This window comes from Barbus barbus (assembly GCF_936440315.1).
Source record: "Barbus barbus genome assembly, chromosome: 3".
Lineage (NCBI taxonomy): Eukaryota > Metazoa > Chordata > Actinopteri > Cypriniformes > Cyprinidae > Barbus > Barbus barbus.
In genome coordinates this window covers 16,716,966-16,744,416 of record NC_136731.1, presented here as the reverse complement: position 1 = coordinate 16,744,416, position 27,451 = coordinate 16,716,966, and the positions used below count along the sequence as shown (strand labels likewise).

Below are 27,451 nucleotides of genomic sequence, written 5' to 3'. Positions count from 1 at the left end.
GAAAAAATCCATAATATTGTTTCTATGACTTTCCAAAAGAGGAAGAAAAATAGACATTGATTACGTTGGAAGGAAGAGAGAAGAAATTAGAAATTCCTCAGCCATTGTATTAGAAACGCAGCAGGATTAACTGCCAATGTAACAAAGTATAGTGTTATAAACAAACTTTACATTTTTTTATTAGTAAAAATATAAAAAAACTTCACAATGTTAATGACCGTGGAAATGCATCGTGTGAAAAGAGTCCATTATACAGAACATTCAATCCATTAATGTTACTGCCATTTTTCTTTGTGAACTGATACGATGCTGCGACATCCACGTTCACCTGCATGAAACATGGCAACATTAAGAGTCTGAAGCTGTTTTGTATGGATCGCTGCTTTAAATGTTCATGCATTATAATGTTACATTAGAGTTGTGTTTTCCCAGCCACCAATGCTAGATCACAGCACAAACACATGAGAGCGCTATTGTGTTTTGTGTTTCAAACAAATATAAGATGCCACGTCCCAATTTTCTTGTCCAAGCAGTTGGAGGCGGAGGACACTCCAAAGAAAAGGGATGGTAAGGATGTTCTGGAAGCTTGGGACTCGCTGGCAAACGACTGCAAGGTAGCAAGGCTGTGTGCCGGCGGACAGTGTGTAGTGCAAATCACTGTTGTCCTCTAATAGTCAGAAAGTTAACCACAGAACGTGGTTTGGTGTTTTAACTGCATGCAACTACACAGATGTAGAAAGTCCAGATTAGTAATAAATGCTAAATAAAAAAAGAGCATGTTAATTTGGAGTAATGCACAAATATTTTTAGTTATCTAGGCTATAGTTGCATACAGCTAATGCATGGTGCTAATTTAGCTTTTACCGCATGTCATTTCACTTTCACGCTGTCTTAGATTTCATTCTTCATTTGCACATTTCTAACATTGTGCTATCAAAATGGTAGCTGACAATATCATATCTTTATTTGTAACACTTATTGTCGTTGTGAATTGGTTTTAACCAGTGTTGGGAAATGTTACTTTTAAAGGGGTCATTTATTTTATACCATTCCCTGAGGTCTACTTATAATGTTATCAAGATTTTTACATCAAAATCATCCTGATTTGGAAGTAATAGGCTATTTTCTGTCCTGTTTTTGACCCCCCTCATCAGAACACTCTGTTTGAATAGGTGTGGAGGATTATAGACTCGGTAGTAATAAACGCCCACTGCTATGATTGGCTAACAGTGAATCCGCGATAAAATAAACAAAGGACCAAGTTGTTACTGACGTGGTCTGGAACTTCCTTAAAAATAAAGTTAATCAAATACAGTTCATTGTTTTCTGCGTAGACCTGCGTTCGCCTCTCTTGTTATTCACACTACATTGGTGGGCGGGGCTAAACAGGCAGCGATGTAGAAGCAGGCGTTGATCATCTTCGGTGGAGGCGGTGCTCATCCACACTATTACGTCATAAAGCAGAACATTACTCAAGCTGTCATTTTGGCAGACTGCCTTCAATATAAGCTGTTTTCAGACTAACAAGAAAGTTTTGAGTTCTGAAACTTATGTCAAAAGATCAAGGAAATTTTGGTTTCTCAGTTCATGACCCCTTTAAAAGAAATGTTACATTATTTCTTCACTCCTAATAAAAGTAGCTATTACATTTTGTATAGTGGGAAAATAATGTTAGTTTTAAAATATTTTGGATAAAGTGTGCGGGTACGTAACACATGGCAATAAATGTTTTTAGTGTTAGTAGGTTAATGTACTGTAGATGTAGGTTTTCTACAGTATAAATAACCCCAACACTTGGCTTTAACATAGTTTTTCTTCTTTTTGTATGAATTACTGCATTCATTTCAATTGTGTTGTTTTTAACCCGTTGCATCAGCATAAATGATATTTGCTTTGTTTGGGCTGTGTTGTGTAAATCTCGGTGTGTTGCAGTGTGTTTTTGTAGTAGTGTTTTTGTCGAGATTGACCGATAATTGGTTTGGATGATTTTCTTTTCAGTTCTTAAGTACCAGTATGGTACGCCTATAAATCACTCTACTTAATATATTGTTTGGATAAAATTGTAAAAAAATTTTTTTTTGAAATGAGTATCTTAATAATCAGACAGCAAAGTTACAAAGAAACTTTGCATTGATATAATCGCATAACATGAAATAGTTGTATTAAAAAAAGTAATCTCAGAATCAGAAATAAATATATTTAGCAATATTGTAATATTTACAATATTTCTGCATTTTAGTTATCAGACACTTGAAAAAGCAAAAACTCTGTATCGGTCGATCTCATTTGTTTGGTGTTCTAATCTCTGTTATTTTTGTATAATTTAAGCTTTCTTACAGTTGCATCAATGAGGTGTCAAGTGTTTGCCCTTTTTGTGTTTGCAGTCTTATATTTTAATACCTTTTGCCTGAACTGACACTGATTTGTCTAGTTGTTATTATTTGACGCTAGTTTTTCAAAAAAAAAAAAAAAAAAGTGTCTACAGCAATGCCACCCCCTATATATTTTGTTGTGTCTGTCCTGTGTGTGTTTGTGTGGCCGTTGGTCTCACCGCAGTTTGTGAAATGTTCAGGGTTTAAGTGAATATCCCGACCCCTCTGTGTTTTCATGTTGCTTTCTCTCCTCTGTCCCTGAGCTGTGACCTCAGACCTTCAGGTAATGAGCATCGTGTGTTGAATGATTTCAGGATGAGCTGTCTGACCTCAGCCAGGGAGGCTCAAAGTCTGTCACTCCCATGTCCACCACGGCCTCAGATCTGGCCCTGGATTTGCACAGAGAGGATGGAGAGGGATTCTGGAAGAACACAGAGGTTCAGGCTGTTCCAGGGACCAGGAGCGTCTCTGCGGGTTAGACGCTCTTTCACTGTGCATGGAAAACGTTACAGCTTTAAATGACTCTAAAATTGCACAATGTAACTTAAATGGTGCTTTATTTAGTGTTATACACTACCATTCAGAAGTTTAGGGTCGGTAAGATCGTTCTTATGCTCAGTGAGGCTATATTTATTTGATTAAAAATACAGTAAAAACAGCAATATTGTGAAATATTTTTACAATTTAAAAGAACTGTTTTCTATTTAAATATATGTTAAAATGTAATGTATTCTTGTGATGCAATGCTGGATTTTCAGCATCATTACTCCAGTCAAATTATTCTTATATGCTGCTTTGCTGCTCAGAAACATTTATTATCAAATTTGAAAACACTTAATATGTTTGTGTTAACTGTGATAGGCCTTTATTTTCAGGATTCTTTGATAAATAGAAAGTTCAAACAACGTATTGCAGATCACATTTTAATTGATGATAAATATGCAGTTGTCCAATTTAATTATTCAGGTCTGGCTGATAATGAGGAGAAGTCAGATGTTCAGGCCATTATTGAGTCCACACCAGAGCTGGACATGGACCTCGGATATAAAGGTTCAAGGTAATCAATGTGCCATCGATCAAGCAGTGTGTCTAAAACATTTGAATATGTCTATGGTGCCCAGAAATACTGTTTAGGTTTAATAGGATTCTCTAAACTGAGCTGAGTAACTGCAGTATTACCCTCTCATATTAAAGTGTCAGATCCTAAATCCAGTGCTGGCCTATAATTGAATGATGTAACATGCTCGTTGCTGATATGTTGAAGCACCCCGACCCGAGGGATTGAGAACATGGCGTTCGACCGAAATACAGAGTCTCTCTTTGAAGAAGTGTCGTCAGCAGGCACAGGTTTGATTGGAGATGTGGATGAAGGAGCAGATCTGTTGGGTACGTTTGTTGCTGTTAATTTTCAGATCGTTTTACAGTTTTTTTTTTTTGAGCTTGATCTTTATTAACATCAAAGGAATATTTCATTCAAAAATTTCCTGAGAATTTACTCATCCTCGGGACATCCAAGATGTAGATGAGTTCGTTTTTTCATCAGAACAGATTTGGATAAATTTAGCATCACATCACTTGCTCACCAACGGATCCTCAGCGGTGAATGGGTGCCGTCAGAATCAGAGTCCAAACAGCTGATAAAAACATCACAATAATCCACAAGTAATCCACACCACTCCAGTCCAACAGTGAATGTCTGGTGAAGTGAAAATTTACATGATTGTAAGAAACAAATTCATCATTAAGACGTTTCTAACTTCAAACTGTTGCTTGCGGATAGAGTCCTCCATTAAAAAATCATCCTGTCTGAATCAGGAGAGAAATATGCATAGATCAAGCACTGTTTACAAGCAAAAACGGTTCAAAACAAATATGTCTGGATTTTGATCGTTATTATGGTATTTTGGCCACAAGCAATGGTTTAAATTTAAAACGTCTTAATGATGGATTTGTTTCTTACAAACACACAGCATTTTACTTTGTGAGACGTTAAATGATGGACTGGAGTCATATGGATTACTTGTGGATTATTGTGATGTTTTTATCAGCTGTTTGGACTCTGATTCTGACGGCATCCATTCACTGCAGAGGATCCATTGATGAGTAAGCGATGTAATACTAAATTTCTCCAAATATGGTCTGAAGAAGAAACAAACTCATCTACATCTTGGATGTTCTGAGGGTGAGCACATTTTCAGCAAGTTTTCGTTTTTAGGTGAACTATTCCTTTAAATATGTGTCATTTGCCATCATAATGAGATGAGCTCTGTGATGGTGGCATAGTCCCATGATGCTCTCTTTGCATGTTGTACTGACCCAGATTTCTCTCTCCATGCCCTGTTGTCCTGTTCTTCCCTCTAACCGCAGTGGAGTACTCCGGTGTGTAAGACATCCTTCTTTCTAAGACATTCTTTCTGTCAGATAATCTTTGCTTGTGTTTCAATTAGCATCATTTTTGTGTCTAAATCTTTCATTCGTTCCTCATACTTCTCCATACTTTCCCCTTTAACTGAATCATACAGTAGCAAATAGTGCCAACCGTATGGCAGCAACATATGAAAATTTTCACCTACTGTAGCATGATGTAGCACAGGTGATAGTGTTAGACTGAAGGCCACACAGAATCTGCTGATATTTTCACATTTTTTGCATTGATTATGAGATTATGATATCTCACAATTGTTTTTTTCTCTCGCAATTCTGACTTTATAACACGCAATTTTGAGTTACTAAGTCAAAAATGTAAGATATAGACTCGCAGTTCTGAGAACATATATATTTTTCCCCCCTCAGAACTGGATTTTATAAGTCTCAATTGCAAGTTTATATCTCGCAAGATACAAACTCTCATTTGTGAAAAAAAATTGAAAATTGCATGATATAAACTCGCATTTGTTAAAAAGAGAGAATTGCGAGAAAAAAATCTGAATTGCGAGCTACAAACTCGCATTTGCTAGAAAATTCTGAATTGTGAGTATATATATATCATGCAATTCTGAGAAAAATTTTGAGATTAAAAACTGATAATCACGGTTTTTTCATTTTTTATTCAGTGGCAGAAACAGACTGCCATATCTATCTGCTATCTTTTGAAATAGAAATTCATGTATATTCCAATAGTAATAGTACAATTGATATTCACTGAGAAAGATTTAATTCTAATATTTAATTTAATACAAGAAGTAAAAAGTGTTACAATTGACTCCATTAGTTAATTGTTAAAAAAAATATTATAATGTAAAATTCGAATTCTAATTATCTAAAATTACTACTGGGAAGTCGTGGCCTAATGGTTAGAGAGTTGGACTCGTGATCCAAAGGTTGCGGGTTCGAGTCTCGGGCTGGCAGGAATTGTAGGTGGGGGGAGTGAATGTCCAGCGCTCTCTCCACCCTCAATACCACGACTGAGGTGCCCTTGAGCAAGACACCGAACCCCCAACTGCTCCCTGGGCGCTGCAGCATAAATGGCTGCCCACTGCTCCGGCTGTGTGTTCACGGTGTGTGTGTGTGTTCACTGCTGTGTGTGTGCACGTTGGATGGGTTAAATGCAGAGCACGAATTCCGAGTATGGGTCACCATACTTGGCTGAATGTCACTTCACATTTTTTTTTTTTTTTTAAAACACATTTCAAAGTAATACTATCATTTCTTTAATACGGTCAAATTTCTTTTACATATAAAAAATACAGTGAAAACAGTAATAATGTGAAATATTTTTGCAATTTCTAATAACTCTTTTGTTTTAGTATGTTTTAAAATGCAATTTATTTCTGTGAATAAATTGATTTAATTGCAATACATTTTTTAAGGATTCTTTGTTGAATAAAATGCTCAAAAGAACAGCATTTAATAGTATAGCAGTATATAATAATAGTAGTAGTAGTAGTAAATAATAAATCATAATATAATAGTATATAACAGTAATATTGAGCATCCCCAAAAATCATTTTAATAGCTCAAATCGTTTATATGCCCAATAATGACTTTTTTTTAATGTAAAATGACAAAATTACACTTTTCATGTAATCTTTTTCACAAATTGATGCCTGGTTTTCCCTGATACACTCAATGTTAGTAGCTATGTTGTAGGTCATAATATTAAGTGAACTTGGCACAGATTCTGTGTGGGTCTAGTTACAGCTAATCTGAATGTGGTTCAATAGTCGTGCTGATCTGTCAGTGGTCTCTCCACTCTTTCCAGCATCTCTTGGTTTTTCTGTGACTTGTTAACTCTCACCTCACAGCTGTCCATTCCTGTTTCACTCTCCATGTGTCTGTCTCTCTGTCGAACACCCACAGTGCATGCGCTTTCACACCCGAGTCTGTCCGGTAAGACCGTTCATACCTGTCTAACCTGAAAACACAGGGCACATTAAACTCATCTCCAACGTTTTGAATCATTAAATAGTGTTTTTATTATTGCTTTTGTCATCGGTTTGCCTCGGTTGTGATGTATTTTGCAGGCATGGGTCGTGAGGTGGAGAATCTCATTCAGGAAAATGTGCAGTTGCTCGAGACAAAGTGAGTAATATTGTAACTCTTTACAGTTTATTTACTGTTTTATATTGCTTTGTTGTTGACAGTACATTGTTTGTGTGCACAGAAATGCATTGAACGTGGTGAAGAACGATCTGATCGCTCGTGTGGATGAGCTCTCCTGCGAGAAGGAGGTTCTTCAGGGGGAACTGGATGCGGTTTTGCAGGCCAAAGCCAAACTAGAGGACAAAACCAAGGACCTGGAGGAGGAACTCAAAAAGTGAGTCATTGTTTCGACCAAATAATACAAAAACGCTTGAGGGATGCATTCATATGCAGTTGTTCAGGGTCTAGTTATCATGCGTTAGTAGCTGAATTTTAAAATAAATCAAACATGACTTATTTAGGTTAGTAGCCACAGGTGGTTTATCAAATTAATGTGCGTCTTTTTCATGAGAAGCAATTGCTAGTTGGACTGTGTAATTAAATGTGTAACTAGATTGTACAATTGCACTGAAAATGAGGGACTCATAAGAATATTTCATAACACAGAGTGAAAGCAGAGGCAGAGGTGGCCAAACAGAACAATAATAAAGATGAAGATGAGGTAAGTATTACTATTTAAGTATCACAATAAATATAAGAGTCAGTGAGATTAATACTATATACAATTAATAATTTTATATACAGCAAGGATGCATTAAATCTATCAGAATGAAAGTGCTTAAATTATATTGTTAAAATATAAAATAAATGCTGTTCTTTTAAACTTTCTATTCATCAAAAAATTGATTTTTCACCAAAACGTTGAGCACCACAACTGTTTTCAACATTGATAATAATAAGAAATGATTCATGAGCAGCAAGTTTAGACTGATTTCTGAAGGATCATGTGACACTGACGAGTACTGGAGTAATGATGCTGAAAATACAGCTTTGATCGCAGGATTAAATTACATTTGAAAAAATATTAAAATAGAAAACTGTAGGGACTTCTTTCAAAAACATTCGAAAAATCTTAAACTTTTAAACAGGTCTTCTGAAGCCATGTGATAGCTTTGTGTGAAGCTGTTTGCAACAGTAAATGTTGCCCTTACTCTCCAATGCCCATTCATTTTCTAGTTCACCATATTATATTATTTTATTTAAAACAAAATTTTTTGACTAATACATGTTAAAATAATGATTATGCCCAAATGGTATACAGTGTGTAACTCCGTGTCCTCTTTCGTTGGGTGTCCACAGAGCGATGTGCCCACAGCTCAGAGGAGGAGGTTCACGCGGGTGGAGATGGCTCGAGTCCTGATGGAGCGAAACCAATACAAGGAGAGACTGATGGAGCTGCAGGAGGCCATCAGGTGGACGGAAATGATCCGGTAAACATTTCACTGTAACACAGTACTGTAAAGAAAGGATAGCTCTAATTTGCTCTACAGGCCAAAATTAAAATTACATTTTTAAAGGAACACTTCACTTTTTTTGAAAATAGGCTCATTTTACAACTCCCCTAGAGATAAACTGTTGAGTTTTACCGTTTTTGAATCGATTCAGCCGATCTCTGGGTCTGGCGGTGGCACTTTTAGCGTAGCTATATCCTAGCTGGGGACTACTTTCAGGCGCTGCGTAATATCACTGCGCCTGCTGCACCCATGGTACGGCAGCAAAGTTCCTTGATTATTACGCCAGAATGAGAGTATAGTTCCTAGCCATATAAGCTTAGAAAAGCACAACTTTGAATTCTCCGTCGGTTTTAGTACACGATGTAACTATAGAAGAGTCAAGCTTTAAATAGGAAAATTATCAAAACTCTTTGGTCATTTTTGATGACCAAATGCTAACGGTCTAATCCGATTCAATGATCTATGCTAAGCTAAGCTAAAAGTGCTACCGCCAGACACGGAGATCGGCTGAATGGATTCAAAAACGGAAAACCTATTTCCAAAAAAGTGGAGTGTTCCTTTAATTTCAGATGGTTATATGCTTTATTTTATTTTTAGGTTTAGAATTACAATATATATGTTAGTGCAGATGCTACGCAAATCACATTTTTAATGACGATGTTACTGTTTGTTTATTTCTGCTGTCTTCTGTGTCTGACCCGACCATCTTTTTTACGCTCAGCTTGAGTTCTGTTCTCAAACTAATTGTCCAAGAAAGTAGGACAGTTTTTCTGGCTGTTCAACAAAAACCCCACGGCGCCACATGGAGACTGTCTGCTCACTGTCGGCTCTCCTACAGTGATGTGTCTTGTTTTTCCACAGAGCTTCAAGGGAAAACTCTGAAGTTGCAGAGAAGAGGAGGTCAAGCATCAGGCAATTGTAAGACCTCGTCTCAACTGCTAGTCACACAGATTACAAATGTGAACTCAGGGTCTTCACACCCGTCTTTGTCCATGTCCTGTTTCAGCTTCAGTCGTCTGTTCAGTTCCTCCAGTTCCTCAACGTCCAGCAACACAGCTAGAGGTTTACCGTCCAACATCAAGTACAACCCACCCAGCATCATGAAAAAGAGCAACACCTTCTCCCAGTTCCCAAGAGAAAAGTCTAAAGCGTTCGACTTCCTCAAAGAAGAGTAACTCTTCTATTCAACCTTGTCAAACATACTAAGTTTTTAAGTAAAATACAATTCAGGATGCTAGTTTTTGTATGTGCATTATTGGCAAACCAATACAGCAACGAAGATGTAGTGAAACCAAAATGTCCTTAAAATCAGAAACTGATTAATATTTAGATAAAATGCATGTATTTGTGTCAAGTATTATATAACTAGTTGCATTTTATAATATGCATTTAGTATTGTATTTTCACATACGGTGTTTTGGTATCAAGACCCACCAGTTGAAATCCATGTAAATCCAGAATATGAAGATATTCTTGTCTGGCATCACACAGAACACTAAAGTGTTAATTAACAGAACATTATTCATCATACGTCCCCTCTTCACTTTTTTTCTTGACTATTTCCATCAGGGTGGACTCGAGTGGCTCTCTGTCCCGCCGGGAGCAGAAGCGCGCTCAATACGAGCATGTGAAAGCCCACGTGCAGAAAGAGGATGGCAGGGTTACAGCACATGGCTGGAGTCTCCCTGGAAAATGCAAGGCAAGGCAATGCAATATTGAATTTAATTGTGTTTTTATTATTATTGTTTTTTATTTTATTTTACTGTTTATTTTATTTTATCCAGAATGATAATATATTTATTAGTACAGCAGCCAAGCAAATCACAATGCTGTTATGTGCATATGATTATACATAATACAAAGAATTGAATTGAATTTTATAGGTTCAGTATTATTATATATTTATTAGTAGCAGCTAAGCACATCACAGTGCTATTGTTGTGGGGGTTTCTTTCTTCATTTTTACCATCTTTTTTTTATGTTCAGCTTGAGCTCTCTTCTCAAACTAATTGTCCAAGAAAGTAGGCCAGTTTTTCTGTCTAGGTTACAAAACAAGAACCACACACCTTTTATTTTATTGTTTTATTATTTACACATTTTCTACTTACATTTTTGTAAAATATCTACAATTGTCCTGTAACATTTTATATATTTTTGTTTTTATTTTTACCTTTTTGTTTGTTTTATTTTATTAATTCCACATTTTCTACTGACCTTTTTTTGTAAAATATCTGTAATTGTACTGTAATCTATACTTTTTATTTGTTTTGGTTTTATTTTATTTTACTTTGTTGTTTGTTTTATTTTTGTATTGTTTCATTTTATTTTCTTTATTCCATATTTTCAAACTGTACTATTATCTTGCACTTAAGCACTATTTGTAACATTGCAACATGATATTTTGTGTTATACATGTTCTTTTTAGGTTGCTAATGGTGGCCATGCAGATAACAAAATAAACCTACCTGTTCCTGTGTGTCTCAGGCCACTGGAGCAGAAAGATGCTTCTATGAAGGTGGAAAAAGATCATTGAAATCAACAGTTTTGTTGCCATACTTCAGTAGTTCTGTTTTTAAGAAAATATGAAATACGTTTATGAAGTCTCAGGCGATATGACTATGTCAGCTTCTAATGCTCCTGATTTCCCCTGCGCAGCTCCTGTGTGCAGCTGGAGTGAACCTGTCAGGTGGACGCTCATGTGAGGGAAGCTCTGGCGTTTCTGGAGAAGAGTCTGCGGTGGAGACAGATGCCTCCAAACAGATGAAAAGCTCCCAGAGCAGCCTAGATCAGCTGCAGCAGGAACATAAGGTAAAAGATTTCCATAGTCATATTGTGGAAAACATGGACTTGTTTGAATTAAAAGAGTTGATGTAGAAAGTAGACATATTTTAACACAATAGTCATTATTATGAGCTCATTAACAGATGAGCCCCACATTTACATACCCTGTTCAGTATTTAAAACCTTGTAACCTATTTGAAATGCGAAGAAAGTTCTATTTGAATGAGAGAGTGTGCAAAATTGTCATAAAAACTACATAAAGACTGGTTTGATGTGAGAAATCTTGACTAAGATTGTAAGTGGACTTTCACAAAACAATAGGCTAAAAAAGTGGTCGTTTAAACTAGGTATTTAGGCTTGGATTCTCATGAGAGAGTCATTGTGATGTATAAAGTTATATTGAGTGTTTGCTGACAGGAGCAGGAGTGGGAGCAGACGGTGCATGTGGAGATGTCCAGTCACGTTTGGATCTGTACGAGCACGCACTCCTCCACAAAGGTGATGATCATGGATGTGATGCGGCCCGACGACCTGCTGGACAGCTTCTACGTCTGTAACTCATGTGTGCTGTGCATCGCCAGCGTACCAGGTCAGAAATGTACACGCCTTGTAACAGTAATCTCTCTCTTCATCTTTTTCATGTTTCTTTCAGTCATGGGCATAAATAGTTTATCATTACATCTCGATAAACTAATACAAAATATACAGATTATTGATGTCTTTAGAGCTGTGTGATTTGGCCAAAAATGATATTGTGATTATTTTGTCATACATTCTGATTGTGATTTGAGCTGCGTTATGATAAACATTTCATGAAAACATCTTTATATTGATGCTGCTAAGACATCCAGACAAAAAGAACAGAGACCACACTTTCATTTCAATAGAAATAGTTACTCTGTTTCTAATCTTTACAGGAACCAACTCAAACCAAACTAGTGTCTAAACTTAATAAAGTAAAAAGTCTCTTTGCGTTGACTTTGTATGTTGACATATGGCACAAAACTCATTTCAATCAATACATTTCAATTTTTAATTTTTTATTGTAACTCTAAAAGACTAATTAAGACTTTTTAAATCATTTATTTGACTAATGAATAATTAAAACAAATATATTACTATTGTAATAATTAATTGTATTGAAAAAATATATATTAATAATTTAATTTACTACAATAGTAAAATTACGATGCTAATATTTCTGTTATATTTGTTATATTTCTGTTTTATATATATATATATAATATTCCGTACATTGTACTGTTTGAAACCCCCTTCAAAATTTCAAGAAAAATCACTAGATAATCTAATATCTGTTGTTTAATATTTAAAACTGCAGTTCGTAACTTTTTTTGGTTAAAAATGTTCCGAAATCAATATTTGAGGTAGTACATAACCAGCCAGTGTTTAAAACTTCCGCCTTACTGTAGCCCGATTCACAATGGTTAGCTTATAATAATGTTTTCTAATTTGAGTGGTACGGGTAGGTTTTTGCGGGAAATTAGAGCATGCTGCTGCGTCATTATGCCATGTCTGTAAACATGTGAGGATCCTGCAGGTGGCAGATCGTTTATAGCAGGGGTGGCCAAACTTTTTGACTCGAGGGCCACATCAAGTTTTCCACATTAAGTGAGGGGCCGCATAATATGAAGCTTTGATTTATTTAATTTTTTTTTCTAAATTGACACTCACTTACTGTACTATGTATACTTGTACCTACATGGCAGTTCTATTCTTGTACCATCTCTACCTATTTTTATGAGCACTTTATGACACACAGATAAGTTGCATCAGTGTACAAATCAATTAACACATTTTATCATTTCATTCAGAAATAATGTAAAATAAACTAAACGTTTACAAACATTCGAAACATGTTTTTATATTCCCTACACTCCACAAACAATCCTGTAAATTTAGCAGTGTTCAGAATAGAAAAAAGAACGAAAACATAAGTAAAAAACAAACACAAATTATAGTGGCATTCACTATAAACATATATTATAATCGCCCAGCCTAAATATTTAAAGCGAAACTGAAACTAGCGGCGTGGTTGCTGGAAAATGCTCAATATAAACTCAAAACAAACTCACTTGCCTTTTCTCATTCATCACCAATCCTGATGTGTGCGCTTTGCACTTGACCTTGATCGCCTTGGAAATCGCAACACACATTTCAGATAAAAAAAACGCAATTTATAATGCAGAAAAACAGTACTAAATCCATTTTCATAACAATGTGTGTGGAAAACAGAAGAAAGCATATCTTTGCAAGATAAAACGACAAATTATTTCCATGTTTTCCCCACAAAAATGACAGCACCCGTGAGCAGGAGGATAACACTGGCATTTGTTCTGATACTGGAAAGTATTTTAATCATTTTTAAAACAGTTCCAATACAAGGCGTTTTTCAAAACAAATGAACACTTTCACATTTTTAAAACATGTAACTTATTTAAAATGGTGCCAGTTTTGTAGTGTATATAGCTATTTTGACTTTTTATTTTGTATTTTCTGTGCGGCTTGAATGCGCGGCGTCCGTTAAAAATAGACACGGCGCCTGTCTTTAGAGAGCCGCGCGGAGAGCCGCTTCTGAAACGTGCTGCGGATTGACTGGAGCGGCGGGACAGTGTAAATCAGGGGTTATATACTGCAATACAGGCTACAGCGCCATCTATTGGATTGTACTGATACTGCATATTGGAACAACTGCCTCACGGGCTGGATGAAAACGCCCGTAGTTTGCCCACCTCTGCAGATTCGTATCTTTTTTTTTTAAGTCCCTCGCGGGCCGCCACAGGAGTGATAGCGGGCCGCAGATGGCCCGTGGGCCATAGTTTGGACACCCCTGGTTTATAGCCTTTTCTCACAGCAGCTAGAATAATTAAATGTATCATATTGATGGCAGATTGTAATCCAGAAAGGATTATGTGTTTATGAAATTAAATTATATTCCAGTTTTAAATGTGCTTCTGATTACAGATAGGCTGGGATTATTTTAAAGAAAACCAGTTCGAAGGGAGCATAGTTTGCTTTTTTGGGTTAAAAGAATTTCTTAATATGAAATTTTAATGGTATGAAAATTAGACATTAGACTGTTTAGAAATTGAAATCTACATGCTAATATACACTATACTCATAGTCACGCAATGCTGATGTTGTTAACATTAATAATTTGAGAATAAAGTATAAAAATAATAATAATTTGCATGGTTTGATGTGATATGAGCTAACCGATCGTTACACTTAATTACCATTGGTAGCACGATTTATGGTAATGCTTTTTTCTTCAGTTGGGCAGAACAAACGTGGCAGACTTGTTACTTGTTCAGATGGCAATATACGGTGAACATTCTGATTTGGGTCATATATTCCAAGACATAGGCTAGAATCTGGGATTCTGAAGTACAGTAAATATCCACACCGGTGACTGACAGCTACACATTCACCTCAAAACCTTAGATTCAGCCGTGCCAGAGCACAACCCATGCAAGAGAGAGAATTCTGCAAATAGCTGCAACTCCAGGTTTTCAAACAGAGATGGCGACAAAGAGTTAAAACTTACAGACTTCAGCTTTTATTTGGAACATGTTCATTGTAGATCATTCTTAATGATTCTGTGACAAATGGCACTAGATAGCACTGTAGACTGAGACACCAGAGATACTAAGAACACAATATTTTTGTTTCACTTGAAATTGAAATGTTCAAGATGAATTTTTGTAAGTAAGTGCATATGTTTTGTTGCTTCCAATTTTGCAGATATTTGAAAGGCAATAAAGTAAATGAATGTTTGCAGTGGTAAGTTTGATTTGTGCAAATCCAGTAGCCTCTATAAATGTACACTTGTCACATGTTGGGGTTGGGCGTAAATGGAAATGGGAGTGGAGAAATACTTCACATCATTAATGCAGTTCACTTTTAGGAAACTAATGACAATGGCATTAAATATAAATGATCCCAGTAATGTCATTGCATTGTGATTTCCAGGAGTCTTGGAGACAGACTATCCTGCAGGGGAGGAGGTTCCTCAGGACCTGGAGGCGGGGCCAGACGCTTTATTGGCCAGCAGCAGCTCTCAGGGCAGTGAGGGTGTGTTGAGTGACATGTCAGCGGTGGGCTGCAGTGTTGAAGAGTCCAGCACAGGATCTCAGACGGGCAGCACAGGCGCCAACGAGCAGTCAGCAGAACAGAGTCCAGCCAGAGGAAGTGGTAAGAACTGTCTTAAAGATCACTGAGGTCATGTCATTTTGACAGCTCTTTATAGAAGCAATAGTCCAGACTCTGAATTTTGTTTGGATGAGCTGTTCGAAGTTTAACTTCTGACCGGTTAAATAATAGTCAGAAAGATTGAATTTGAATGAAATGGAACGGTTTTTGAGTATCATATTTAAAACATCAGGCTTTTATGGCTCATAGTATAATATAGTGAGAATATGGATCTCATACTTGAGTTGAAAAAAAAAATAAAAACTTCATATTCAGAGACCCAAACTGAGCAAAAAAATGCAATCAGTACAGTTGCTGATATTTATATGGTCAAAAAGTAAAATGAAATTTTGTAGTAAATGCACATAAATATCAGTTATCACTATTTATCTTCCTTTAATATGTCTAAGTAAGATAATATTTAAATGCTTTGTTTAATGATCAAAGCTCTGTAGTTTTTATTGTGAGGGCAAAAAATATAAGGCTATGCAATACAGCGATGATTGAGAGAATAGTAATCATTCCTCAAAAGCTGGATGTATCATAATTGATACTTTTTTCTAAAATAAAATCATGTATGGATAATCAAGTAAACCTTCAGTACTTCAAAAGTTGCTTCAGTCGGTTAAGCATTCATCTTGAAATATTAATAACAACAATATAATAGTTATTAACGTTTACTTTATAAAAATCAGTAAATATTTCACAGCAAAAGAGACGTGAACCATGACAATGGATGCTTTTAGATTATTGATGCTAAAAGGCCTTTTAATTGGTAAGTATAAACTATCAATCAGATGACAGTGCACAAGTTTTGGTCCTATTGATATCTTAAAGGCTCTAGAAATGTGCTTATCAAATATGACATAGCAGGCTTTATAGGGTTAAGAGTAAACGTGACAGAAGTCTCTCTGTTGTAGATCTCTCCAGAGCTCCTAGTGAAGATGGGCTCCCTGCAGCAGAGGAAGCTATGGAGGCCACAGAGGAAGAGCAGGAGAGCCCGGGACAGGACACCAGTCAGCCAGGAATCTACACGGAGCACGTGTTTACAGACCCACTGGGAACAGAGTCTTCTGGGACTTCAACAGGCAACAATAACCAGAGGTGAGCCGGGCACAGTATCTTTATCACTGTTGATTTATATCCAGATGTGGATGGGAACTCATCCTTGGTTGGGTTCCTTGTCAGGGAGTCTGATCAGGACAGGGATGATATGGCCTCAGCAGGTGGAAAGACGAATCTGGCAAAAGAAGAGATCCAGCGGATGAGCAGCGCGCTGCCCACCATGTGGCTGGGGGCTCAGAACGGCTGGTGAGATGCACGCACACAAATACAGTAATATAATAGCATCTGGCCACACGTGCCATATAAATGCATTTCCTTTATGGCAACAGACTTTGTTAAACACCATAATTTATGAACGGAAATAGTTCTGTCAGGGATAGTAGTACGTTTTTTTTATTTTTTTTATATATGTATATTTGCCATACTGTCTTTCGATCTCAGTTTGACAACCTGTGTTGTTTAATATATATATATATATATATATATATATATATATATATATATATATATATATATATATATATATATATATATATATATATATATATATATATATATATATATATATATATATATATATTAAATTGTTAGTTTTATCAATTCAATTAATTAGACATGCTTTTTTGGATGCTTGGAAAGGACTTAATCATTAAACCAGAATCCAGATTACTAAAGTCATCTGAACAATCAACATGTGCAAAAATTAAATGTAGTGTACTTTGACCAAGATCTACGGTATAGCGACTGCACAGCTAAAATGTTAAAAATACACTCTATCATAGCATCAGTGTTTTGCAATCTGAGAGTTGAACTTTTCTTCTTTGCAAATGTCTTTCATGTAGTTTATACGTGCACTCATCTGTCGCTCGATGGAGGAAGTGTCTTCATGCTGTCAAGCTCAAGGATTCCATCTTGAACATTGTGTAAGTTGAAACTCAAGAATACAGTGTAACTTTTGGAATATAGTTTTTTTTTTTTATATTTGAGTGGCATTTCAGTTTATGCAGCCAGATTATAAAGTAACTTGTTAAAGTTGCTATATTTTTATTCAATAGCATTATTCAGTTGAAATCAAAAGAAACCTCTGCAGCAAATATGAGTTCTAGTGATCTTTACCATTATTTCTGTACACAGGCATGTGAAAGGCCGTGTTTTGGTGGCTCTGGCTGATGGTACACTGGCTATCTTTCACAGAGGTCTTGGTAGGACACTGTCAGTTTACTATTAATTCAGATACTCCTCTCAATTTGACTTTATTTGTTAAAACCCATCCTCGTTCTGCTTCTACAGACAGCCAGTGGGATTTAACAAACTACCACCTCTTGGACCTCGGCCGGCCACATCACTCAATCCGCTGCATGACCGTCGTGCATGATAAAGTGTGGTGCGGCAACAGAAACAAGATCTATGTGATTCAGCCCAAAGCAATGAAAATAGAGGTTCATAATTATGTCTTATTCTTCACTGTATTAGTTTTGGCATTTTGAGTATTGTGTTGCATGCAGTATTAGATGCATAGAATTTGATGAAATTGCTTAAGCAGGATCCTTTACAGTGTGTTTATTTTTCTCTGTGTGAAACAGAACTCTTTTGATGCCCACCCGCGTAAGGAGAGTCAGGTGCGTCAGCTGGCCTGGGTGGGTGACGGTATCTGGGTGTCCATCCGGCTAGACTCCACCCTCCGTCTCTTCCACGCTCACACCTTCCAGCATCTCCAGGACGTGGACATTGAACCTTATGTCAGCAAAATGTTAGGTGAGAATACTGTGAATATATGTTTTTAGTAGTGCTGTCAAATGATTAATTGCAGATATTCACATCCAAAATAAAAGTTTTTGTATAGTTTTGTTTACATAATATATACTGTGTATATTTATTATGCATATTAGGGCTGCCACTAACGACTATTTTTATTTCAACTAATTTTTCGATTAATCTAAACGATTAATTCCCTGCAAAAAAAATCGACAATTTTACTTAAAAATAAATGAAATTAAACCAAATGAAATCTAAATTTCTATGAAATCCTTTTTTAAAGCAAAAGTGTAGCGCAACATAGAGTGCAAGAAGCAAGTGTCCATCTCATAGTCCAAATCACTGAAATCACAGTTCAGTATTATAGTGTGAGAATGACAACATATCCAAGCGTTCTAGTAAAATAATAATAAGATTATAATCAAAAAACACTTTTTAAAGGAGTATTTACCAGAAATATTATTTTCCAGAATTTATTTAGGTGAAAAATGTAAATGTGCAGTATTTCTGAAAAAATACTTTTTTAAATATAAAATCAATTAATTGGAGATGCTTTTTATTATTAAAATTTAATGGAACAATTAAAATGGAATCCAGAAAATAATGGAAAACAGAATTTGGTAAAGATAAAACTGTAAAACTCAATTAATTAGACAGGCTTTTTGATTAATACAATTTAAAAAACTGAATTTGGAAATAAAACTGATTTCATAGAGCCCTATAATTATAATATTTATTTTGTGGTAATAAAATGGATTTAAGTGAACAATAGAATGACTTAAAATACATATATAATAGACACTGATGCAATAATAATTAGTTCAAATAAAGTATCAAAAGCAAGAAATTATATGGTTTTATTGAACAAAACTGTTCAAATACATAATGTATTATAAACAATAGAGCTAATGTAGATTACGCATTACAACAAAGGCCTGCAGGGGACGCCGACAGCCTGATGATTATTTTTACACATTACTGTTTAATATTGACCAAGCACCATTTAATTCAGACGTACACTTAATCTTTAATATTTGTCCATTTCTTTAGGACAGAAATGCTATAGCCGCTGTAATTACATGAATATGTGGGCATCAAACCGTGTAAACTCAGAGTGATGGTTTGAGCTTTTATTTTGAAACCGCGATGTATTCTCCTGTGTTTGTGTAGATTTATAAATGATTTACCTTACAAATCTGATGAAATGGCGCGCGTTGCTTTCCCAGATGAACATTATAATAAACACAAACTCACAACAACATGCAGAGATGGAGTTTGAGACGCTCCACACATGAAAATAAGTTTCTGCTGAACTACTGTGAACAGAGCCGCTGTGAGACGCACGTAATTAACCTACACGCATGGAAATAATTAAAGAGCATATACTGTGTGAACTGCATCGCATATAATTTTATATATATATATATATATATATATATGCGATGCAGTTCACACAGTATATGTGTATATTTATTATGTATATATAAATATACACACACATACAGTATGTGTATATATATATATATATATACATAATAAATATACACAGTAAATACATATATTATGTAAGCAAAAATGTTTATTTTGGATGATTAATCCTTTGACAGCACTAGTTTTTAGCTTCATGGGGACCACCTCTCATATATTATATTATATTATATTATTAATTAACCATGAAGAATAAATTCTCTATAATTGCACAGCTCTGAGAGGGAATTTGTTCAATCTAGATGGTTAGTTTACAAACAAATGTCGTCATTTGTTTACCCTTATGTCACATACTTCCATCTGTACAAGATATATACTGCCTTTCAAAATTTTGGGGTCGGTAAGAATTAAAACATTTTTTTGTCTGCATTTATTTGACATAAAACATCAATATTGTGAAACATTATTACAGTTTAACATAACTGTCTATTTCTATTTTAATATATGTTAAAATGTAATGTATGTTTGTGATTCAAAGCTTTATTTCCAGCATCATTACTCCAGTCTTCAGTGTCACATGATCCTTCAGAAATCATAATAATATACTGATTTACTGCTTAAGAAGCGTCTATTATTATTATAAATGTTGAAAACGGTTTAATATTTTTTTTTGGAAACCTTTCAGGAATCCTTGATGAATAGAAAATTAAAAGAACAGCATTTATTTGAAATAGAAATGCCTTTCCTGTCTTTACTTTTTATCAAATTAATGTATCCTCGCTAAATCAAAGTATTAATTTCTTTAAAAAAGTGCTACTGAGCCCAAACCTTTGAATGTTGGTGTAAGTCGACAAAACACAAGAAATTACTAAATTTGACCTCTCTTATATTACGCTTTTGAATAAATAACCAGTAGAATGCACTTCCTCATGTCTTTAACAGGAACGGGAAAACTGGGCTTCTCTTTTGTGAGGATCACGGCTTTAATGGTTTCCTGTAACCGGCTGTGGGTGGGAACAGGAAATGGTGTCATCATCTCCATCCCTTTATCAGACTGTAAGCCAATATCACACACACAAACACGGTGTACATCAGTACTTGATATAGAAGGCAGCATTAGTTTCAGTCTCTTTGGCCACTTCTCCCTGTTTTTCCCCTCCCGTCTTCCTCATTCTTGTCTTTCTCGTCTCCTGTCTCTGTAGCTGTAGGTCAGTGTGGATATCTAGGTCAGAGGGGTGAGTGGGAAACGCACTGTTGACAGCAGGCTGAAATTCTGAAACAAACCTGTCTTGCTTTGCTTCATTGCTGTATCTTGCTCAGCTTGGTTCAATATTTTATCTGCAAGTTCTTAGTTCCTCTCAGACCTTCTGCTCTCTTGACTGTTTTTCCATCTTTCTGGGCTGATCAACAGTCAATCTGCATCTAGCCAAAATTTGCTTCGATGCTTTAATATTAATGAGTGTCTCCCAGTAATTTCGCAATTGAATTTGACAGGCATTTGCTCTGCGAGAGACTGTGTCTTTGGTGCTCTATTAAACGCTTGAGACACTTGTGGTTAAACATCTTTTTCTTTCCCCAGCAGCTCATAAGACTGTAGGAGCGATCGCCTGTCGTCCAGGTGGGGCGGTGCGAGTGTATGGCGATGACACTGTGGATTGTGCGGTGACAGGCTCGTATGTACCGTACTGCTCCATGGCACACGCTCAGCTCTGCTTCCACGGCCACAGAGACGCTGTTAAATTCTTCGCTACTGTTCCAGGTAAGACATAGTAACACAGTGCCTCAGTATTGATTGGGAAGCCTCATGATTGATGAAGTCAGCTTCATGAAATGTCCAGCTTAGTGCATGATTTTGTAAGTTGCATTATGGCATCAGGTGGTGTTTGATATAATGACTGGTGAAGTTCAAATCTGTGCTAACGTGTTAATGTTGTGCTTCAGGTCAGATTATTGTGCCCGGAGCTGAAGGTACGACTGAGAACACAGACTCTTCAGCCCCAGACGGCAAGAGCATGCTCATCATGAGCGGAGGAGAGGGATACATCGACTTTAGGATCGGTAAGAGTTTCAATAGGAAATCCCCCTAGCATCTGTCCATGAGCAGCATATGGTATTTCTGCATGTTACATACTGTAAACATGTAAATGTGCACATCCTGCAGTTCATTAATAAAGGGGTCATGTCACATTCATATTCACAATGACAGTAAAAACTAATATTGTGAAATATTATTTACAATTTAAAATAACTGTTTTCTGTTTTAATATATGTTGAAATTAGAGATGCACCGATACTGAATTTCTCTGCCGATACCGATAGCCGATTATTCAGAATGATATCGGCCGATACCGATAGTTATGTGGGAATAAAAAATTTGACGTGATCACATTTGATTCCTCAGTGTTTGCTAAACGTTCTGGTGTAGCCTATGCCATGCCTCGTCTTATTCGTTTATGTTAAATACATTATATAAGTTAGTTTGTAGCGTACTGTTTTATTATTGTTGTACTTTTTAGGCTTGCTGCAATAGATGGTGTTGGCGGTGATACCGGTGTTAAGCCGCAACACCGGTTACATCACTTGCCCACCGCGGCACCGTCCCCCACCATCATTTAGATTTTTTTCATAGTAATAAAATTTATTAAGTTCAGTTAGAGGACACTACAATTAAAACTGAAAGCGGCTGCTCAATGCAGCGCACCGAACAAACAACAGTCTCGCATCAGATCAGATTTAATTTATTACCTGAAGAGAGTGAGTTGAGCTGACTGACAAGAAGAGTGAGGTGAAAAAGACAAGACAATGGCGAAATGTAAAAGCGCCTGTTTTAAAAATAGTTTGGATTTTGAAAAGCCTGTTGACTTCTGTCATTAAAAAAAGTTTTTTTTAAGCTTTCGTTTCTCATTTATTTGATTCCACAGGATTTGCTGATTTTTATTTTATTTAAACTGTGTAATTTTTTTTTCATTATTTTGCATCAAGGGGTATGTCGTCCGTGCCTCCAAACATTCTTATTCGTTTTGCTAATAAATGTTCTACGTTTCATAATTATTTGTTGCTCATTCTTTACTGATTTTTAGTTTTGTATACCTATTAAACTTTGTGTAAGTTATTTGTTATTTTATATTAGGCATAGCACGGTATATTTTTATTCATTTTGTTAATACAAGTTCTATGTTCTACGTTGTATTTTGTTGTTGCTTGAATTGAATTCAAGCAATTGATGCCAAATTGCTGCTAATTTAAGTGAAAGTAAAATGCGCACAATGCTTTTATATGCTATTTAAGCAAAGGACAGTGAGGGAAAGAGGGAAAACTCATACAAACTAAAAACAAACAACTGCTTGAGACGGAACCGCCGCAAATTTAAAAGTGAAAGTAAAATGTGCACGGTGCTTTTTCAAACTAGGCTATTTAAAAGTGAGGGAAAGAGGGAAAACTCAAACGAACAAAAAGCAAACAACTGCTTAAACTGGAAGAGACTTGAACTTGAACTGAGGTGCAATAACGATCTGTCACGTCACATTTAAAAGTAAAATTTTTTTTTAACTGTTAATGCCTTATTGTCACGTTAATTTTGACAGCCCTAAATTCAACAGAGATTTTCTTCACTCACAGTATGAGTTGCAGTCTGACACGTTTTTGTGCTGCCTTTTGATTGATAGGATATAATTGGCCCTGATCATCGGCCGATAGCCGATAGTGAAATAAATAGTTTTATCGGCCGACACCGATTGTTGGCTGATACATCGGTGCATCTCTAGTTGAAATGTAATTTATTCCTGTGATGCAAAGATGAATTTTCAGCATTATTACTCATTACACCATTACAGTCTTCAGCGTCACATGATCCTTCAGAAATCATAATAATATATTGATTTACTGCTTTTGTAAGGCTGCAAAATGATTAATTGCATTCAAAATAAAAGTTTGTTTACATACTATGTCTGTGTACTGTGTATATATATTGTGTGTATATATAAATACACACGTGTATATTAAGGAAAATATGTTAGACTTGTATATAAAATATTTATATTTATATATAATATAAATTATATACAAGTATAAATATATATACATAACTTTTTAAAAATACGTGTGTGTATTTACGTATATATATATACGTATATATATATATATATATATATATATACATAATAAATATACACAGTACATTCACATATAGTATGTAAACATAAATATTTATTTTGAATGCAATTAATCATTTTGCAGCCCTAAACATTTCTTATTATTGTTGAAAACAGTTGTTCCATGATGTTTTTCTTGAATGCATGACATTTTTTTTTATTTTATTTCAGGATTGTTTGTTGAATAGAAGTCTTTAAAAAAACAGTGTTTATTTGAAATAGAAATCTATTGTAAGATTATATCTTTTGTATAGATTAAATCTATATAGATTTATATCTTTGCTATATACTAGTATTAATTTCTTTCAAAAAATATTTTGAAAACCTTTGAACGGTGGTGTGTCATCGTGAACTTGTCTGAATGTAAAAAAGGCTGTTAATGAAATATAGGGCAGTTAAATTACATTGTGTATGAAACTAGATTTGTTTTTTATTTATTTTTATTTTTTTACAAATGTAGGTTTGCATTTGAATCCAAAGTAGAGATTTACATGTTCATGTTCAGTGTTTAAGGGAGAACAATGTGGTGGAAAATGATCACTAAAAAACTAAATTAAAACTGAATGGGTTTTCATATAAAAGGATGAAAAAATAGACCAACAAGACATCAAAATGAGCACCATGTCTGTTCTTAATATTTGTCAGTGTTCACCATTCATGTGCAAAATTAATGCAGATTATTCTAATGGGACGAGTGCTTGTCTTGTTGTCAGTATCTTTAATCAGAGCTTTTAATGGACTTTTCTGCTGATGCATTTAAAGTTGCATGTATGGCGGAAAATAATATTAACCAATAATATTGCAGACATACTTTTAAAAACATTATTAATTTAGTTCTCTAGTTTTTAAAGTGAAACTACACAAAGGTACAGAAAATGTCTACTGACTCTCCTTTTCTCTCTCAGGTGATGAGGATGGTGCTTTGTGTCGAGATGAAGATGATGAATCAGCCGAACCCACTTTGAAGCTGCAGTCGGCTCCTGCCAAACCCGAGCGCAGTTATGTTATAGTCTGGCAGGTTGCTTTAGGCAGTGCCTGATAAATCACTGCTGCAGGTTCAACGGAGAACTCTAGATCAACCCACATGGGCTTATTATTTTACAACATACTACTCTTCTTATTAATACAGATATCATTATTATTATTATTAATAGTGTTGTTCTTACATCACAATGAGTTGTAATATTTGTGACTAGATGTTTATTTAATTTTACTGTTTTGTATGAATCCGGCATTGACAGAAAATAGATCAGTGTTGAAATGAAGGAACAAAACATTGACTTGAAGCCGTCCACAACTATGTAAAAATCCTGTGCTAAACGTTTTAAAGAAATAAATGAAGAATTGCTAAAATGTACTCATCCTCAGGCTATCCAAGGTGTAGATGAGTTTGTTTCTTCATCTGAACAGATTTGGAGAAATGTAGCATTATGTCACTTGCTCACCAATGGATTGCAGTGAATGGGTGCCGTCAGAGTCCAAACAGCTGATAAAAGTTAAAAAGCTGCCTGTAAGAAATAAATCCATCATTGAGGAGTTTTAAATTAAACCATTGCTTCTGGTCAAAATACAAGACCTAATATCCAAATAGTCTTCAAAATGTTATCATTGATTATGGACCCATATTTTGGTCACATATTTTTAAACCGTTGCTTAAAGTTAAAAAGACTTAAATGATAGATTTATTTTTTACAAACATGCACCTTCACAGGACATTAATTGATGAACTGGAGTGGTGTGGATTACTGTGATGTTTTTAGCTGTTTGGACTCTCATTCTGACGGCACCCATTCACTGCAGAGCATCCATTGGTGAGCAAGTGATGAAATGCTACATTTCTCCAAATCTGTTCTGATGAAGAAACCAACTCCTCTACATCTTGGATGACCCCAGGGTGAGTCAATTTAAATTTTTGGGTGAACTACTCCTTTAACAGTTTACATCACAGCATTACTTTAGGGAAATGTTTTTTCTTTATGTTAGCTGCTTGAGATGATTTTTGTCTTCTGATCAGAGGTTTCTCTGTGCACTATGGCAGTGGTAGCATTGTGTAGGTCATGTATATAGAACCTCAGAGAGCTATTTTTGCGATCTTTACGGCGTAGATCTCGTGAGCGGTGTCTCAGCACCTTACGGCATGGTGTTGTGCGTCTGTACACGTGTATTTGGCGCTTGCATGAGTCCTGTATCATTCCTATACGGAGCTCTAGTAATTCGGGCTTCCCTCACGCTAGAGCTTGCTGGCACTTTAAAGACAGTACCGATCATACGTTATACAAAGCTAATTTCTGGAAAGAACAACATGCGGTAGTGTTTATAGCAGTTGAGATGATCCGCCCTTTTACCAAAGGATGAAACGTAGAACAAATAACAAATATTAAACAGCCTAGTTGTCCAATATTTTGCATTGCCAAGGCTTTTCGATGTTCTGTGATTCTCTTGAAATGGACAGAAACAAAATAATGTTAATAAAAAAAATTTGACAGGGATTGTATAATAAATGATTTGTATTTCTTGTGTCAGATTTAGTTTTGTTTGCTTCAGCACTAAGCATCTCAGATATTTAATGTCGGTTTTGTCTGTATTGTATGTCCCAGGCTTGGGTTCGAGTGTGTTGAGTTTTCTAATTCTAATCAGTTTTGCGCTCCTTTTGTATCTGGTCTGTACGACACTTTTATTGTACCTTGGTGTCTGTTGAAACAAATGCAACATGATATTTGACTTTTTATGTGTAAATGGGGAAATGGGTCGGGTTCGGGTGCATTCGGTCTCTTTGTTTCTTTTCAATTCAGACACATAAAGGGAATCTTTATATCACTGTCGTTGCTATTCCAACTATTTATTTTCGTAATGAACTTTGCGGTTCAGAATGTAACTTTTTACATGTTTGTGAACAAGGACGATATTGTTTTGTTTTGCATCAGACACCTTTAAGAAGCGATGTTTTCATGTTGAAGGAACTGACTAATAATGCTGACAGTATTAGACCTCATAACCTCCGTGGGCCATTCGGAAATACACGTTTATTGTATTAAGCTATGCATGTTTTTTTTAAAAGTACCCTGCAGTTTGTTCGTTCAACTTTGTTTATCGCTACCTTTTTGGGTGGTTGTGTGTATATGTGCGAGTGTGTGTGGAGACGATTGAGAAATATTACCGCATTTGTGTGTTTGGATGTGAGTGAGTGTGTGTTGTCGCTGTTTCCCTTAAATCTTACTGGACTGGCTGTGTGTGTGCCACAGCTTGTCATTACTGTCTTTTTCTTGTCAAAAGTTTGCTAAAACTGCATCATAGCCTTATTTTTAAACTATTAAACTCAATTTCATGGGGAACTCACCTTCTGTCTTGATTTTATTCTCTCTTCATACGTTCACGTTGTGATGTCTTTCATTCACAAACTGGTTTGTCTTTTTAATGATTGATTCAAACCATTTCTGCAGTCTTTCCTGTTACGCATTACATTAATTTCATGTCCCAAACGAAATGTCTCAAAACGTTCAGGGAAATATTAAACTCTCAATTTTCGAAGCTGAAAATTAGGCCTAGTTATAGTTCGATTCTAAACTAGATAATCCAGTAAATATACAAAGTAAATGAAATGTTTAAAACAATATATTTTTGGTAATAATGATATTAATATTGTTTAATTTGGTAATTATTTCCTAGACTTTTCTGTCAGTGTTCACAGATCCTGTTCGTATGGAGGACTAGGAGTGATACTGTCAAAAATAGAAAACAAAATGGAAATATGGGCGAATGGAAAAATTTCAAACAAGTCTATTTAATGTTTTAAATGTAGGCCTAGTTAAATAAA

General features: G+C 35.5%; 1 protein-coding gene across 2 annotated transcripts in view; it reads left to right on the top strand.

Annotated features, from left to right (window-relative positions):
* Positions 1 to 26,972, top strand: part of spag9a (sperm associated antigen 9a) — a 36,598-nt gene extending 9,626 nt beyond the window's left edge. The window contains exons 6-30 of one of the 2 annotated variants that reach the window (XM_079397152.1): positions 2,687 to 2,846; positions 3,339 to 3,429; positions 3,637 to 3,758; positions 4,740 to 4,751; positions 6,836 to 6,893; positions 6,976 to 7,128; positions 7,401 to 7,455; positions 8,094 to 8,224; positions 9,110 to 9,166; positions 9,255 to 9,419; positions 9,818 to 9,947; positions 10,674 to 10,763; positions 10,904 to 11,056; positions 11,447 to 11,618; positions 15,020 to 15,241; positions 16,159 to 16,342; positions 16,427 to 16,549; positions 17,146 to 17,226; positions 17,438 to 17,505; positions 17,594 to 17,742; positions 17,887 to 18,058; positions 20,429 to 20,542; positions 21,066 to 21,245; positions 21,428 to 21,544; positions 24,543 to 26,972. In XM_079397152.1, coding sequence (XP_079253278.1) covers positions 2,687 to 2,846; positions 3,339 to 3,429; positions 3,637 to 3,758; positions 4,740 to 4,751; positions 6,836 to 6,893; positions 6,976 to 7,128; positions 7,401 to 7,455; positions 8,094 to 8,224; positions 9,110 to 9,166; positions 9,255 to 9,419; positions 9,818 to 9,947; positions 10,674 to 10,763; positions 10,904 to 11,056; positions 11,447 to 11,618; positions 15,020 to 15,241; positions 16,159 to 16,342; positions 16,427 to 16,549; positions 17,146 to 17,226; positions 17,438 to 17,505; positions 17,594 to 17,742; positions 17,887 to 18,058; positions 20,429 to 20,542; positions 21,066 to 21,245; positions 21,428 to 21,544; positions 24,543 to 24,676 — 3,093 coding nt within the window. In that variant the 3' untranslated portion in view covers positions 24,677 to 26,972. The remainder of the gene's footprint in view (positions 1 to 2,686; positions 2,847 to 3,338; positions 3,430 to 3,636; positions 3,759 to 4,739; positions 4,752 to 6,835; positions 6,894 to 6,975; positions 7,129 to 7,400; positions 7,456 to 8,093; positions 8,225 to 9,109; positions 9,167 to 9,254; positions 9,420 to 9,817; positions 9,948 to 10,673; positions 10,764 to 10,903; positions 11,057 to 11,446; positions 11,619 to 15,019; positions 15,242 to 16,158; positions 16,343 to 16,426; positions 16,550 to 17,145; positions 17,227 to 17,437; positions 17,506 to 17,593; positions 17,743 to 17,886; positions 18,059 to 20,428; positions 20,543 to 21,065; positions 21,246 to 21,427; positions 21,545 to 24,542) is intronic. The other variant, XM_079397153.1, reaches the window with a different exon arrangement.
* Positions 26,973 to 27,451: the final 479 nt, after the last annotated feature.